The 14,863-nt window shown below is 57.1% G+C and overlaps 2 protein-coding genes across 4 annotated transcripts; one reads left to right on the forward strand and one right to left on the reverse strand.

The window, feature by feature from the left end:
* Positions 1-190: 190 nt before the first annotated feature.
* Positions 191-5,519, reverse strand: EXOC3L1 (exocyst complex component 3 like 1). Its single transcript, XM_009250815.4, has 13 exons — positions 5,474-5,519; positions 4,870-5,045; positions 4,570-4,789; positions 3,050-3,662; positions 2,846-2,963; positions 2,584-2,709; positions 2,382-2,482; positions 2,048-2,158; positions 1,172-1,301; positions 947-1,069; positions 713-868; positions 497-621; positions 191-415 (listed from the first exon to the last, which is right to left on the reverse strand). The coding sequence occupies exons 1-13, from the start codon at positions 5,517-5,519 to the stop codon at positions 205-207; spliced, it is 2,256 nt and encodes a 751-aa protein (XP_009249090.4). The 3' UTR covers positions 191-204.
* Positions 5,520-7,993: 2,474 nt separating this feature from the next.
* Positions 7,994-14,763, forward strand: E2F4 (E2F transcription factor 4). 3 transcript variants are annotated; one of them, XM_002826529.4, is made up of 10 exons: positions 7,994-8,202; positions 8,602-8,711; positions 8,850-9,011; positions 9,313-9,356; positions 10,248-10,309; positions 10,536-10,830; positions 11,635-11,853; positions 13,442-13,489; positions 13,710-13,754; positions 13,854-14,763. In XM_002826529.4, the coding sequence occupies exons 1-10, from the start codon at positions 8,068-8,070 to the stop codon at positions 13,967-13,969; spliced, it is 1,236 nt and encodes a 411-aa protein (XP_002826575.1). In that variant the 5' UTR covers positions 7,994-8,067; the 3' UTR covers positions 13,970-14,763. The 3 variants fall into 3 exon arrangements, with proteins under 3 accessions (XP_002826575.1, XP_063573740.1, XP_054390911.1); XM_054534936.1 differs by having other exon boundaries at positions 8,004-8,202; positions 13,977-14,763; XM_063717670.1 differs by having other exon boundaries at positions 8,002-8,202; positions 13,442-14,763.
* Positions 14,764-14,863: the final 100 nt, after the last annotated feature.

Genomic DNA, 14,863 nt, shown 5'->3' on the forward strand with positions numbered 1-14,863 from the left:
TGGGGGCGTAGCCCGCGGCCTCGGGAACGCAGTCTGCACAGAGGGCAGATGCCTGCATAGGCGGGGCGCAGCCCGTGTACTAGGACGGGAGCCAGGATACTTTAAGCGTGTCACTCTGCAAGAATTCCCTCAACCCTCGTGGGCACTTTTATTCCATCCCACCTTCCCCAACACACACAGACTCAGGCGTCTGGGAGCCGTGGTTTATTCTGCGAGCAGCAGGGCTCGGGCGCAGGACCCCGAGGGCAGGCAGGAGGCCGGCGCGGGCGCGGGCGCGGGCACGAGGCTGAAGAGGATGCGGCGGCTCGCGCAGGGCGACGGCGGCAGCGCAGCCTGCAGGGAGCTGAGCGCGGCCAGGTGCTGCTCCCGGGACAAGTCCCCGCGCAGGCCCAAGAGGGCGGAGACGTGGTCCTCGCTGCAAGGGCACCAAGGAGGCGCGTCAGCCCCGTCCTCCCCGCCCTCCGGCTTCTCCTCTCTTCTGGCCCCCAGTCCGCACCTCACGTCGGGAAATTGTTGCCGCAGGCCAGCCACCTCCAGGCCCAGCAGCGCGGGGTCGCGGAGGTTTAGCAGCTCCCTCAGGGCGAGCAGCACCGGCGCGCAGTGCGCGTTCTCCTCCAGGCCCTGAGCACGTCGGGGTAGGGTCTCGCGCCAGCCCTCTCTCCCACCCAACCACTGAGACTCTCGCCCGTTTGCCCGCCCAAGAAGCTCTCACCAAACTGAGGAAAAGCTGCTGAAGCTGGGCAGCATCGTGCCGCAGGCGCTCGGCCGCCTGTGCCCTCTCGTCGGCTCCGCGGCACACCAGGCGGCCTTGCATCAGCGCGCTCAGGTACTGGAGCACCACGGCGCGCTCGGCCTCAGCCAGCAGCAGCTGCGGGGAGGCAATCAGACGGGTAAAGGTCGCCTCTCACCCGCGCCGCCCCTTCCCCAGCCTTTTCCCCCAGCGCACCTGAACCGTGGGGTTCCGCACACGCCAGAAGTCCCGGCAGAAGCGCCCCGTCCGTTCACACACACTTTCCAGCAGCTCAGGGCTCGACAGCCATTGGCGCGAGGGCAGATCCGCGAACAGGGGCTGGGAAAATGATCCAGACCTGGCATTGCCGCGGAGACCCCCATACGTAGCTGTACCGCCACCTTTCCACCTGCTCCCATCCTGACCTGAAGGAGGCCTCACCTGGAGCTCCGCCTGCAGCGCCTCCAACACCAGGCGGTAGATCCTCCTCTGCAACTCGTCCAGCGCAGCTTCCACTGGAGCCAAGGCCCCTGAAGCCGCCCCGTCCAGCTGCAGGACAGACACTGAGGAGCTGGACCGAGCAAAACTACGGCTTCAGGACCAAGGCCAAGGCCCGCATGGCCCTCTGTGGTCCAGCCCCTCCGGCGCCACCTTGTGGGGCAAGTGTTTGACGGGAGGGAGCGAGAACAGCGGTTCCCCGCACTTCTGGTCCCAGGCATGGACCAGGGCTGGGAGGCGGGCTCTCGGCGAGCCAGAAAGGACACAGCCCAGCGGGACCTGCCTCAAATTCGCGGTGCGACCTTGAGCAAAACATTCTTTCGGTTTCTGTTTCCTCATTCGTAAAGGAAGGGAACTATCCCAGTGAGGAGGGAGTAAAAAATCATCACTTGTTTTCCTTGCCCCCACCAAAAAGAACATACCACCCAAGAGGAAGGGAGTGTGTGTGTGTGTGTGTGTATACACACAGCTGTAACCCCAGACGTTACTGGCACAGAGTAGGGCCTTGAAATATTTGCTGGACGAATGAACAATTGACCCCATGTGCCAGGCACTATGGTGGGCACTTTACATGTTATCTCATGTGATTCTCAGAACATTCTATTAGTACCCACATAATACTAATGAGAAAAGTGAGATTCAGAGAGATTAGGTAACTCATCCAAGGTCACACAACTAGTAATTAGCAGAACTAGAATTGGAACCCCAGGGCGATGTGAGTCCAAAGTCCCCAGTGTCCTAGTCTGGGCTGAGCCCATACATAATAGGTACTCAATAGGGGGTTAGTGAAGGTGGGGTTCCCTGGGGGCCTTCTGGTACCTGAGTGCTGACTTGTGGTTGAGGGTGGCCAGTAGGTAGGGCACGTAATGAGGGGCCATTGATTTCCCCCTGACGTGGTCTCGAGAGAATCGGATCAGAGCATCACTGAAGCTGTAATGGGCAGAGGTGGCTCCTGGACTTGCTGCTATGCTGGCATCCCCACAGCCCCAGTCCCTGGTACTCCTGTCCCACCTCCAAGATACCCAAGTCCTTGTTTAAAAGAGCCCTTTCCCTGTGACACGTCTTATTCACTCAGAGCCCCTTTGGGCTGCCTGGGGAGCAGGGACAGGGATCAGGAATGGGAGCAGGAATAGGGATCAGTGCCTCAGCAGACCTCCTCAAGAATATGCCCAGTTCTGACAGTGCCATGCCATGCACTCGCTGTTGCAGTGACTCACTGACCAGGCTGGCCACACGAATGTTCTCTTCCAGGATCTGCAGGCAGAAATGAGCAGCCATCGGCAAAGCCTCCCTCCTTCCTCTCCTCCCCACTGCCCCATGGAGGCTGCGTGCCTGTCTGGCCACTTCCCACCTACCTGCAGTACGATGGCTGGCATTGGTGAGTAATAGGAGCCAGACAGGTCTGTGTTGGGCCCCTGCTCCCGGCACCACTCAGCTACCTCCCCATCCAGCGCATTCTGCAGCCACTGAGACACACTTGCCTGGAGGGAGGGGCCAGGGGCAAAGGAATGTAGCAGGGATCTGACCCTGCTGGAGATGGGTAGACATTCCACTCTGCAGATAAAGGCCCACAGCAGGTAAGTAGGACTTCTCTGGACCTGTGCCCCAACTACTCACCTGGATGTTGGCCACAAATGTTGCCTCCAGCTGCTCAATGTTCTCCAAGGTCAGAAGGGGCTCCAGCTGGGACACATCAGCCTCAGGCCCCAACTCCAGGCTCCCCATCATTTCCTGCCTGGAGATGGGTGGCCTGGTGTCACACCAAGCCACCAAGCCCCCAGCCTTTGATCCCCCATGTCCCGCTGCCCCAAAGGCACTGACCCCAGGTACACATGCAGTGCCCAGTGCAGCAAGGCGAAGGCATCCGCAGCTTCTAGCTCAGGCCCTGCAAGGAGGTTCTGCAGGCTGCGGCGCAAACCGCTATGCAGCGTGTGGGCCCATAGCTGGACCACGTTGTACTGTGGTGGGCAGCAAGGTGCTACTAGTGCCTCAGCTGTGGCCAACTCGACTGGCAGGGCCACTCGCAGAGCCTCCAGCCACCCTGGTAGGGCCCCTGGTGCAGGCAGCAGAGGTGACCCAAAGTGGGCCCGCTCCAGGCCCTCCTGTAGTGCCCTCAGACAGCGCTGACGCCAGTCCCGGGGCACCTGGCCCAGGGGGGTTTTTCGTCCAGTCTCCACCTCCGCCACACGCACAGCAGCCACCAGCAGGGCTGGGTCCTCCCGTGCCAGCTTCCCCGCGGCCCCTGCAGCTGCTTCCACAGCCTGGCCCAGTGCCTCGAACAGAAGGTCCAGCCCCTGGAAGACTGGCAACTCCAGGCCCCCCAGGGGTGCCCACGTATCCTCTCGCAGCTGCTCCAGCTCCCGAAGGCTCACGTACGCCTCCAAGAACTGTTGGCCATCAATCAGAGTCTGTGTGTGGGCCACTGCAGCCGGCACTAATGAGAGTGGAAAGGAGACAGCCCTGGGTCTCAGCCTTCCCACCGCCTCAATGTGTACAGCAGGGGATACTGAGGCCCAGGGCTGGGGTGATGTATAAAATATTTAACAACCAGTAGAGTAAGCTGGGCACAGTGGCTCATGCCTGTAATCCCAGCACTTCGGGAGGCCAAGGTGGGTGAATCACTTGAGGTCAGGAGTTTGAGACCAGCCTGGCCAACATGGTGAAATCCCATCTCTACTAAAAATACGAAAATTAGCCAGGCATGGTGGCGCATGCCTGTAATCCCAGCTACTCGGGAAGCTGAGGCAGGAGAATTGCTTGAACCTGGGATGTGGAGTTTGCAGTGAGCCGAGATCGCACCACTGCACTCCAGCCTGGGCGACAGAGTGAGACTCTGTCTCAAAAACAAAACGAAACAAAAAACGAACAAAAAACCATAAAAAAAAAAATAACCAGTAGAGTACTGGCCAATCTAAGAGGATCTTGGCAATGTCCTAGAGACCTGGTGGGCCAGAGGTCAACCCATGAGCTCATGGAATATGAGGAAGCTGAAGATCCTGGAGGGAAGGCAGGGGAAATCAGGGGGTCCTGCCAGTACTCGCTCAGCCACTCTGTTAGGGAAGAGTTTCAATATACTGATAACCAGGTGGCCAGAGTCACATGACTGGGTATCTGTCCTGACTCAAGCATCCCACACGTGGGAATCCCCAGGATGAGCTGATTTGCACCCTGCCTCATAGGCCATGGGAAGCCCGGGCTACTGTCTGGGAGGTCCCTGGTGTGCCCCTCTATGCAGTTCCCCATCTAGTGCCCCAGCCCCTTGATTAGGGATGAGTGTTTATTTGTTTGGTGTTTGTGGACTGACTATTGGAGGCTGAGGCCCAGGGTCCCTGCATGCTCACCTGCCCGCAGCCGAGGCAGCAAGTGAGACAGGGCCTGCAGTTGCTTGTGCTGGGCAACCCGCTCCCGTAGGGGCTCTAGAGTCTGTAAGGCCTGGGACATGCCCTGGAGCAACCCACGGGCCTGGCTCAGGGCCTCCCGGGTTCCCTGCACCACCTCAATGGCCCGGGCCAGCTGCCGCACACCAGTCTGCACGCCTTCCAGGTATGACTGCACCACTGACTGTGGAAAGATGGAGCCAGTGAGGCCGGGCCAGCCCTGCAGCACAGTCCCAGCACCCGCACCCCCTGCCCCATGCCCACCTTGAGGCGTGCTTCCAGGGAGCAGGTACGCTGCACCTCGCGGCTGCGGTAATGGCCTAGCCTGGCCAGCTGCTCCGGCCGGTAGAAGATGCCCGAGGCCCACTTGAGCGCTGCACCCCGGGCCAGCTGCTCTGCCCGCTCCTGCTCTGGCCACTCAGGTCCTGGGCAGGAAGAACCTGGGCAGCTGTGTAGTCAGGGAGGGAGGGCCCAATGCCCCCAGTCCCAGCTTTCTTATTTATTTATTTATTTGTTTGTTTGTTTGTTTATTGAGATGGAGTCTCACTCTGTTGCCCAGGCTGGAGTGCAGTGGTGCAATCTCGGGTCCCTGTAACCTCCGCCTCCCAGGTTCAAGCGATTCTCCTGCCTCAGCCTCCCGAGGAGCTGGGACTACAGGCGCGTGCCATCACGCCCAGCTAGTTTTTGTATTTTTAGTAGAGACAGGGTTTCACTATGTTGGCCAGGTTGGTTTGGAGCTCCTGACCTCAGGTCATCTGCCCATCTTGACCTCCCAAAGTGTTGGGATTACAGGCGTGAGCCACTGTGCCCAGCCAGTCCCATCTTTGTTGCCATCATTCCTCCCCCAGTCCACCCAAAAGGTTCATACCAGGGGACAACGCAGGCTGCATCTCATCCTTGGCTGCTGAGTCCATTGCAGGCCTGGAGGAGCCAGAGCTGAGGTGGGCCCAGGGCAAGCAGGCAGAGTAGATGCCCCTGTGAGCTGCTGCCTCTTTCTAAGCCCTTCTGAGAGGAGGAAGGAGGTTCTTCCCGGCCCCCTCAGGAAGTGAGAGGGAGGGGGTGTGATGTGGAGGGCACCTGGGAGGCTTTGCCTGCTAGGTTTCCCAGTCATGCCCCTGCAGATGTCAAGCGAGACAGGGTGGGCACAGGCCTCCACTGGACCCTGGTCCTGCTCTGAGCTGCACAGGACTGTTTGATACAGAACTTACCAGATTTGATCAGGTGTCCAGTTCTCCCTCCACAAATGACCTTGGCCTTGAGAACAGCCCTCTCCCCAGTGCAGCTGGGCACGCCTGCCACTTGCTCACAGGGCCTGGGCGACTCCAGCTGACTCCAGCATGCAGCTGAATTCCTCTCCCCAAGGAAGTCTCTCTCCCACTCCCCAGCCCAGAAGCCCCTTCTTCCCACCAAGGCTCCTCCCTCCCCAAGGCCATCAACAGAAAGGAAGGAAGCTGAGTCGCTGGCATTTTATTCCCAACAGGAAAGAGTGTCTGCACGGAGGGTGGGGATGGCTGGGCGACACTTCCCTGAGGGGCGGGGGGGCGGGATGTACTTGTACTCAACCAGTCTTGACCAGCCTACCCAGACCCTCTTAGTGTTCAGGAGAGGAGACAGGGATTTGCTAGACTTGGCCTCAACCTGGGGTGGTGGGCAGAGTGTGCAGATATGGATGCAGACGACATCAACAGCACAGGATGAAAACTGTGTTGGCCGGCCTCTGAGGAGGATGTGTACCTCTGCGGAGGAATAAGAGGTGGCAGGCTGTTGTGAAGAGGGGTGTGGTGGGGGGTGGCAGGAGAGGGTCATGAAAGCTGTGTTTATCTTTTTTGTTTTAGACAGGGTCTCGATCTGTCACTAAGGCTGGAGTACAGTGGCACCATCATAGCTCACTGCAGCCTTCTGGGCTCAAGCGATCTGCCTGCCTCAGCCTCCCAAAGTGTTGGGATTACAGGCGTGAGTCACCGCAACGGGGCAGCTGTGTTTATCTTGAGAGTTATAGGGAGCCAGGGAAGGGACTATTAGGTGGTAATAATTTAGTGGATGTTCAGTCCACCACCCAAATCCACCCTTCAGGACAGAAGCGCTCATTCTTCAGCTGCCAGGAGTGTAGGCTACTGAGATCACACCACTGAATCTCTCAGTCAATATTGGGGTGCAAAAGCATGGTACCATCATGTGAACATGAACCCTTCAGAAGTGCTACCCCAATTTCAGAGATCTTAGTGGGATAGGCTGAGGCCTATAATATAATTGTATCTGCCCAATTCTGCTTGTCTTAATCCCTTAAAGGTGTGGATCCTAACCAGGTGCGATGGCTCACACCTGTCATCCCAGCATTGTGGGAGGCTGAGGTGGGAAGATCGCTTGAGCCCACGAGTTCGAGACTAGCCTGGCTAATATAGTGAGACCCTCGTCTCTAAAAAACTAAAAATAAATGAGCCGGGCATGGTGGTGCATGCCTGTGGTCCCAGCTACTTGGGAGGCTGAGGTGGGAGAATCGCTTGGGCCCACGAAGCTGAGACGGCATTGATCTTGCCACTGCACTCCGGCCTGGGCAACAGAGTGAGACCCTGTCTCAAAAAAAAGTGTGGATCCCCAACAAACTTGCTGCAAAACCCTGTCTCGAGTCCCATTTCCCAGAGAACCTGACCTAAAAGAAACAATAATAAATAGTAACAATGTTAAAAGTAACAAAATGACCCTATCACACATTCCTACATGCCAGGAATGACTGAGTGCTTTACTGATATTTACACATAGGTAAACACGTTTGCATTGGCTGAAGTGTTCATAACCCCATAGTCTCTGAGCACTGTAGTGTGAGGACAAGATGAGCGAAAGATGAGGCTAGGACCATGGATGGAACAAGGTGGACAAGGTAGATATAGTTAGTGCTTGCTGTTTGGCAGGAAGTGAGGGATAGGAATAGATGGGGTGACCCCAAGGCAGTAGGGCAGCCTTTAGGAACAGGTTTAATGTGGCAGTAAAATGAGTTTGAAATATATAAAAGAATAAATAAAGAGAAAAAAAATTGAAAAGGAACAGGTTTGAGGGAGCAGATTGGATTAGGCAGGTAGTGTGGTCTCCTCTCCCAAGATGGGGACTGGGCAGAGTTAGTGATGTTGGGGCAGATTGGCAAGGAAAGTTCCGATGGCGTCCCTTTCTTTACTGCCAGGGCGGCCCACTGACGCCCTTCTCATTCCTCCCCAACTTCATCCCAACTCCCGGTCTACCCCAGGTAGTTTTCGTCTTATTCGGAGGCTGGACATTTGCTACTGGTCCCTGAAGTTTTGCGGCTGCACTCACAGACAGCAATAGCGCCACGTTCCCTGGAAGACACACGGGGCGGAAGCGGAAGCAGTAACGCTGGCTCCGGCTGCCGGGCGGCCAGGAACGGAAGCGGAAGTGGCGGCGGCGCCGGCCTGGCCTGGCCTGGCTGAGGGGAGGCGGCGGGCGGGCGCGATGGCGGAGGCCGGGCCACAGGCGCCGCCGCCCCCGGGCACTCCAAGCCGGCACGAAAAGAGCCTGGGACTACTCACCACCAAGTTCGTGTCGCTTCTGCAGGAGGCCAAGGACGGCGTGCTTGACCTCAAGCTGGTGCGGCCGGGGCTAAGGGGCGACAAGGGAGGGTGGTGGACCAGGCCCGGGCCGGTAGCGGGAACCCCGGGGGCGGCCCAGCTGGGTCCTCCGAGAGCCGGCCGCCATCGTGTGCTTTCTCACAGGAGAGAAGCCGGGGGATGTTTCATTCATTCGGCCGAGGCCATTGAGCTACAGCTATGGGCCAGGCTCGGGGCTGCAGGTGTTCGTCCTCGTGGCCCTTCCTGGCTGGCGAGGAGAAGAGCTGCCTATGGGACAGAACTGCGGTCCTGAGCTGCAGTAACGCCTGGGAGGCACTACAGGGTTGGAATCCAGGTTACTCCCTTCCCAGACCACGTCTCAGGGTGGCTGGGGGTACACCCGAGAGTGGGGCTGAGCATTCTCCACTCTCTCTGCCAGGCAGCTGACACCCTAGCTGTACGCCAGAAGCGGCGGATTTACGACATTACCAATGTTTTGGAAGGTATCGGGCTAATCGAGAAAAAGTCCAAGAACAGCATCCAGTGGAAGTGAGTGGGGATAGTGGGAGGGTAGTAGAGTCTCCCACCCAGAAGTGTCGGGCGTGGGGTGGAGGGTGCCAAAGAAGGCAGGGGCCATGGGACCCAGAGTTCTCAGCAGTCCCTCTCAGCCCCACTCCCTGGGCTCAGGGGTGTGGGGCCTGGCTGCAATACCCGGGAGATTGCCGACAAGCTGATTGAGCTCAAGGCAGAGATCGAGGAGCTGCAGCAGCGGGAGCAAGAACTAGACCAGCACAAGGTGTGGGTGCAGCAGAGCATCCGGAACGTCACAGAGGACGTGCAGAACAGCTGATATCCTCCTGGTGGTCCCTGCTGGGGGGAGTGGGCAAGGGGCCCTCTGGTTCAACTTGCCCCGGGCCCTGTGCCTCTTGGGAGCTTGTCTTGTAGCCCCTGGCCATGGCCCAGCCTCAGGCTCCCTCCTCAGAGCCCCTCCCCTTCCACTCTTAGCCTGTGATCCCTCCCCCGGTGGACCTGAGTCCCCAGAACTGTCTCTGAGGGCCTGTGTGTCAGACCTTGGCTAAAGAATTGGGTCTTTTCTGTAGTCTGCCATCTGTCACCATAGGGCATCAGCCATTCTCCTTAACCCTCACACTTTGGCCTACGTCACTCATGAGGACATCTGCAGATGCTTTGCTGGTGAGCAGAGCCTGGGTAGGGGCGAGGGGGTGGGTTGGGCTCAGCCAAAGTCCTGAGCACTGGGCTCAATGTCTCAGGAGAGTTCTGTCTCTTAAGAGGGTTTCTGGGGCCTGCTCAGAGAGGAACCAGGCAGGGTAAGTCTTCTGTCTGAGTGTCACTGGGACCCTGTGGAGGTCAGCTATACCAAAAGGGTACAGGAATTCTGGAGTGGGTTCCTGGGTCTGTTCCCATCTCTGCTGTTTCCTGGATTTGGCTTCTTGGGTATGATAGAGGCACAAGGGGGAGAGAGGAAGAGAGAATATGTGTGTATTTGCTTGTGTGCAGGCTCTTACATGCAGGGCATGGGGGTGCCCACTTCCAACTTGTTAGTTTAGTTGCATTGTGAATACAGGATCTGTTCCTTTTTTTTTTTTTTTTTTTTTTTTAAGAGACGGGGTTTTGTTATGTTGCCCAGGCTGGTCTTGAACTCCTGAGCTCAAGCTGTCTTCCCGCCTCAACCCCCTAAAGTGCTGGGATTGTAGGTGTGAGCCACTGTGCCCCGCTGATGTGTTTCTTCTCCGTCTTGTATCCCCCTGACTGGTCATGGGAAAGGGATGTTGGCCTTGGCTAGAACACCTTCACCTAGGGATCAGCCATCAGTAGAGGAATGAGGTGCCTGTGGCCAGTGATCTTTCACTCCGCATATTTGAACCCAGATTTCCTGGTTACTGACCCTGGGCTCTCAGGAAGAGAAGAGCTTTAGTTCTGCCCGGCCACTATGGGGGATGGGTGAGGCCCACTGTCTAGTTCCTCAGGGACCATGATCTCCTGCCTTGCTCCAAAAGGCAGGCACCTCTGTTCCCAGCTCAGATTGAGCCCATGGGCTCTGACCCATTCTCCATGTCATTCTAGGAGATACCCTCTTGGCCATCCGGGCCCCATCAGGCACCAGCCTGGAGGTGCCCATCCCAGAGGTGGGTGCTTAGCCCAGGCAGGCGGGGTCAGCTGAGGGCGGGTGCTGGCTGTGGAGCCTGATAAGTCCCGGGTGGGGCAAGTAGGGGGAGGCCTGGAGTTTGGGGTTATCTAGGAGGATGGGTATCCTGGGTGGGAGAGGACACTGTGGTCCTGACCCAGAGTCGGGCAGGAGCCAAGCCTGCTTCCAATTCTACCCATCTCCCATCCCTTACCACCCATCTCTAGGGTCTCAATGGGCAGAAGAAGTACCAGATTCACCTGAAGAGTGTGAGTGGTCCCATTGAGGTTCTGCTGGTGAACAAGGAGGCATGGAGCTCACCCCCTGTGGCTGTGCCTGTGCCACCGCCTGAAGATTTGCTCCAGAGCCCATCCGCTGTTTCTACACCTCCACCTCTGCCCAAGCCTGCCCTAGCCCAGTCCCAGGAAGCCTCACGTCCAAATAGTCCTCAGCTCACTCCCGCTGCTGTCCCTGGCAGTGCAGAAGTCCAGGGAATGGCTGGCCCAGCAGCTGAGATCACAGGTGAGGCACCATGGGATCTTGTGACAGAGGCCCAAGAGGCAGTATCTCTGTGTTGTGGAACACCACATTCAGAGTTGGAAGAGACTCTTCAGGTTGGGGATTGTCCTTTTCCTGACCAACTAGCCTTCCCTTGCTATGGTAATGAATGAGCCTTTTTTGTTTTTGTTTTTGTTTTGAGATGGAGTCTCACTGTGTCCCCCAGGCTGGAGTGTGCAATGGCGCGATCTTGGCTCACTGCAACCTCCGCCTCCCAAGCTCAAGAAATTTTCCTGCCTTAGCCTTCTGAGTAGCTGGGATTACAGGCGCCCACCATGTGCAGCTAATTCTTGTACTTCTAGTAGAGACGGGGTTTCACCATGTTGGCCAGGCTGGTTTCGAACTCCTGACCTCAAATGATCCGCCTGCCTCGGCCTCCCGTAGTGCTGGGATTACAGGCTTGAACCACCATGCCCGCCTGAATGGGCCCTTTTTAACAGGGTACCTCTGACTGTGGGAAGAGCCATTGCTGGTGGCAGTTTTCTCCCCCAGATCCACATCCACTGGTGTCTCAATTGCCCTGGTAGCCCATCTTGAAGTATGGCCACAGCAGACATGTTGACCACGAGTCTCCTTCTGTAGGTCTTGTGTCCCTGTCTCCTATAGTGACTAATTTCAGGTTACTTCCTCTGGGGTGACTGGCAATGCCTGATTCTCCTTGGGTCTGGGAACCAGGCTTGTGGTCCTCCTGTGTCTGGGTTCCGACACAGCCAGTTTCAATGACTCTTCCTGACCTTGTGTGACTGGGTTTGGGGGCTATCATTGTAGTGAGTGGCAGCCCTGGAACTGATAGCAAGGACAGTGGTGAGCTCAGTTCACTCCCACTGGGCCCAACAGCACTGGACACCCGGCCACTGCAGTCTTCTGCCCTGCTGGACAGCAGCAGCAGCAGCAGCAGCAGCAGCAACAGCAACAGTAACAGCAGCAGTTCATCCGGACCCAACCCTTCTACCTCCTTTGAGCCCATCAAGGCAGACCCCACAGGTGGTGAGTACCTGCCCCCTAGGGGCAGAGAGAGTCTAGCCTCAGTCCAGTCCTAGGTCAGAAACAGAATTGGGGATGGAACCCAGCTCCCCTGTCAACCCTGCTGGACACGAGAGCTCTCTGCCAGCACCTCTGGGTCAGTGCTGGTTCCCCCTCTAGCACCCCATCCTAGGCTAACACAGAACTCCCTGCCCTCTCTCAAGCCTTTTCCTGCCACCCCTTGGAGTATTGCCTCACTAATTGACACTTCTCTGTATCACTCTCTCTCATCTTCTCTGTCTCCTTTGTGTGTGGACTCCTTGAAAAAGTAATCTCCATTCATTAGTCTCCCAGTCACCTTTCAGGTTGCAGCAGTCACCCCCGCCAGCCCCAGTGTTATAGCAGTGTTACTCTTGAGAAGCTGCCGAAGGCCTGCCGAGCCCAGCAGCCTCCAGCATGTTTTGCTGGTGCTCTCTCGGTGTGTGTCAATATTCTTTCCTCCTTTGGCATCATGATGCCAGCTCTTGGCTCTCCTGTCTCACTGGCTTCATGAACTCTTCCCTGGTGTGTCCTTAAACATTGCTGTTTTTGAGGGCTCTGTCCCATTCCACTCCTAGAGAGGGCTGCAGCTCTGGGTGAATGAATCCCCAGCCTCCGCCTGGCCTAGATCTTTTCCCGATCTGCACACTTTGGTGTCCACCTGCCATCCTGTGTACATCCCATGGACACTTTATTCCTTCGTGTTGTCGACTGAATTTAGTTTCCTCCCGAAGCTTGCTTTCCACCTCTGCGCACCCAGCCGTCAGCCCTAGTTATCCAGGCCTGACCCTTGGCTCTCACTCTAGTTCCAGTTTCTTATCCCTCCTCCTTCTGCTGCCCACCCCATGCCAGCTAAGTGAGGTCTGTCCCAGATGTCCCCTCCTATCCTCTGGTATCCTCAGCACTCAGGATGACCCCTGGCCACCTCTGTCCTGGATTCTTCAGCATCTTTCTCTTTACCCTGACTGACAGACTAATCTTTCTGAAATGCAGGCCTGACAGAAAAATGTGGCATTTCTCTGTTTGCAAAAGTACCTTTAATGGCTCCCTGAGGGCCACCAGATAAGATCTGAACTCCTGAGCCTGGCATGTGAAATCCCTCATAGTCCTCTGTGGTTGCATTTTCTTCTGCTTCCCCTGTGTCCTCCTGGCCAGAGGTTTGTAGTGGAGTCATCACCCTGTAGTGCCACCACCTCTGCCTGGTGATCTGACCCAGGGTCTGGTCTCTGAGTCTTGCACAGAGCAGGTGCTCAGCAAGGGTGGGACAGATGGGGTACCTTCTGTCAGACGGGGTGCATGCTGAGCCCAGAAAGAGGCTTCTGTGGCCTTTCTGAGTTAGAAAGGCTGTACCAGTCACTTGCAGTGGGCCTTTGGTACTCTGGGCTCAGCACTGAGGAATTCAGGTTTAGCAAGTGAGGCCAACAGACAGTGCCAGCTTGGCCTAGGCAGGGCCTACATCTCCTTAGCTGTGTGGAGCCTCAGGGTGGGTGGTATAGGATCCGAGGAAGCCAGGGGGCTGTAGTGGGGCCAGGCTGGACCTCTGTGCCCTGAGCATGGCTTTCTTGTTTTTCAGTTTTGGAACTCCCCAAAGAGCTGTCAGAAATCTTTGATCCCACACGAGGTAGGCTGCTGCATTCCTCCCTGGGGCTAGGGGTAAGGCACACAGCTCATTGGGTCCTATGGCTGTTTTCTTGCCCTTTTGAGGACCTTGTGGTGGTGCTTACGGTAACTGGAGCAAAGGGTGAAGTTCCTGATGGGCAGGTGGGGTTCCCTTTTCTGGGCTTTGGTGGGTGGAGAGGTGGGAGCTGGAATGTTAGTAACTGAGCTCCCTCTATTCCCAGAGTGCATGAGCTCGGAGCTGCTGGAGGAGTTGATGTCCTCAGAAGGTGGGTGGCCCTGGAAGGTGGGAGTGGGTGTGGGCAGGGGTTGGGCTGCTGCTGCTAGGGGAGCCCTGGCCCAGGGCCTGAGACTAGTGCTCTCTGCAGTGTTTGCCCCGCTGCTCCGTCTTTCTCCACCCCCCGGAGACCACGATTATATCTACAACCTGGACGAGAGTGAAGGTGTATGTGACCTCTTTGATGTGCCTGTTCTCAACCTCTGACTGACAGGGACATGCCCTGTGTGGCTGGGACCCAGACTGTCTGACCTGGGTGTTGCCTGAGGACCTCCCCCACCCGACCCCTACACAGCTTGAGAGCCACAGACGCCTGGCTTCTCCAGCCTCCCCTCACCACACAGTTCTGGCCACAGCTCCCGCTCCTGTGCTGGCACTTCTGTGCTCGCAGAGCAGGGGAACGGGACTCAGCCCCCATCACCGTGGAGCCAAAGTGTTTGCTTCTCCCTTTCTGCGGCCTTTGGCAGCCCAGGCTCGGCCGCCACCCAGTGGCACAGAACTGAGGAGCTGCCATTGCCCCCCATAGGGGGCAGTGTCTTGCTCCTGCCAGCCTCAGTGTCTTGCTCCTGCCAGCTCCTTCCCCTAGGAGGGAAGGGTGGGGTGGAACTGGGCACATGCCAGCACCACCCCTAGCTTCCTTCGCTATCCCCCACCCCCTGACCCTCCAGCTCCTCCTGGCCCTCTCACGTGCCCACTTCTGCTGGGCCTTTAGCCCTAGAACTTGCAGGTGGTGGGGGCGGCTACCAAGAAGGAACAGAGGTCTCTGGGGAGGAGTCTGGGTGGTCCAGCCTGATGATTGGCCGCACCTCCTGCTGCCCCATAACCCTCTCTTCATTTCCGCTTTTTCATTTACCCTCATTTAGAGCCATTTGCAGAGATTTAGAAAGATTTACAGTAACGAATGGATTCCTATATAAAGATTATTTTTATACTTTTTGCAGCAAAAGGAAATTGTAATATTTGTACAGTGTTCAAGTGAATAAAAACCATGCCTAAGGCTAGCTCTGATGTGGTTCTTTCGGGACCCTCCTTGGGACTGTGCTGGATTGGCAGTGTGATTGGGTGGGTCACCTTGCTGGAACTGGGGGTGGGGCGGCCTCC

Source organism: Pongo abelii, chromosome 18, assembly GCF_028885655.2.
Source record: "Pongo abelii isolate AG06213 chromosome 18, NHGRI_mPonAbe1-v2.0_pri, whole genome shotgun sequence".
NCBI lineage: Eukaryota > Metazoa > Chordata > Mammalia > Primates > Hominidae > Pongo > Pongo abelii.

Coding starts and splice junctions, on each gene's coding strand:
- EXOC3L1 (XM_009250815.4), bottom strand. CDS start 5,519: ATGGACTCAGCAGCCAAGGATGAGATGCAGCCTGCGTTGTCCCCTG. Junction 2,159..2,381: donor CTGGGCATATTCTTGAGGAG/GTCTGCTGAGGC, acceptor TGCCCATTACAG/CTTCAGTGATGCTCTGATCC. Junction 416..496: donor CAACAATTTCCCGACGTGAG/GTGCGGACTGGG, acceptor GTGCCCTTGCAG/CGAGGACCACGTCTCCGCCC.
- E2F4 (XM_063717670.1), top strand. CDS start 8,068: ATGGCGGAGGCCGGGCCACAGGCGCCGCCGCCCCCGGGCACTCCAAGC. Junction 9,357..10,247: donor CATCTGCAGATGCTTTGCTG/GTGAGCAGAGCC, acceptor ATGTCATTCTAG/GAGATACCCTCTTGGCCATC. Junction 10,310..10,535: donor TGGAGGTGCCCATCCCAGAG/GTGGGTGCTTAG, acceptor ACCCATCTCTAG/GGTCTCAATGGGCAGAAGAA.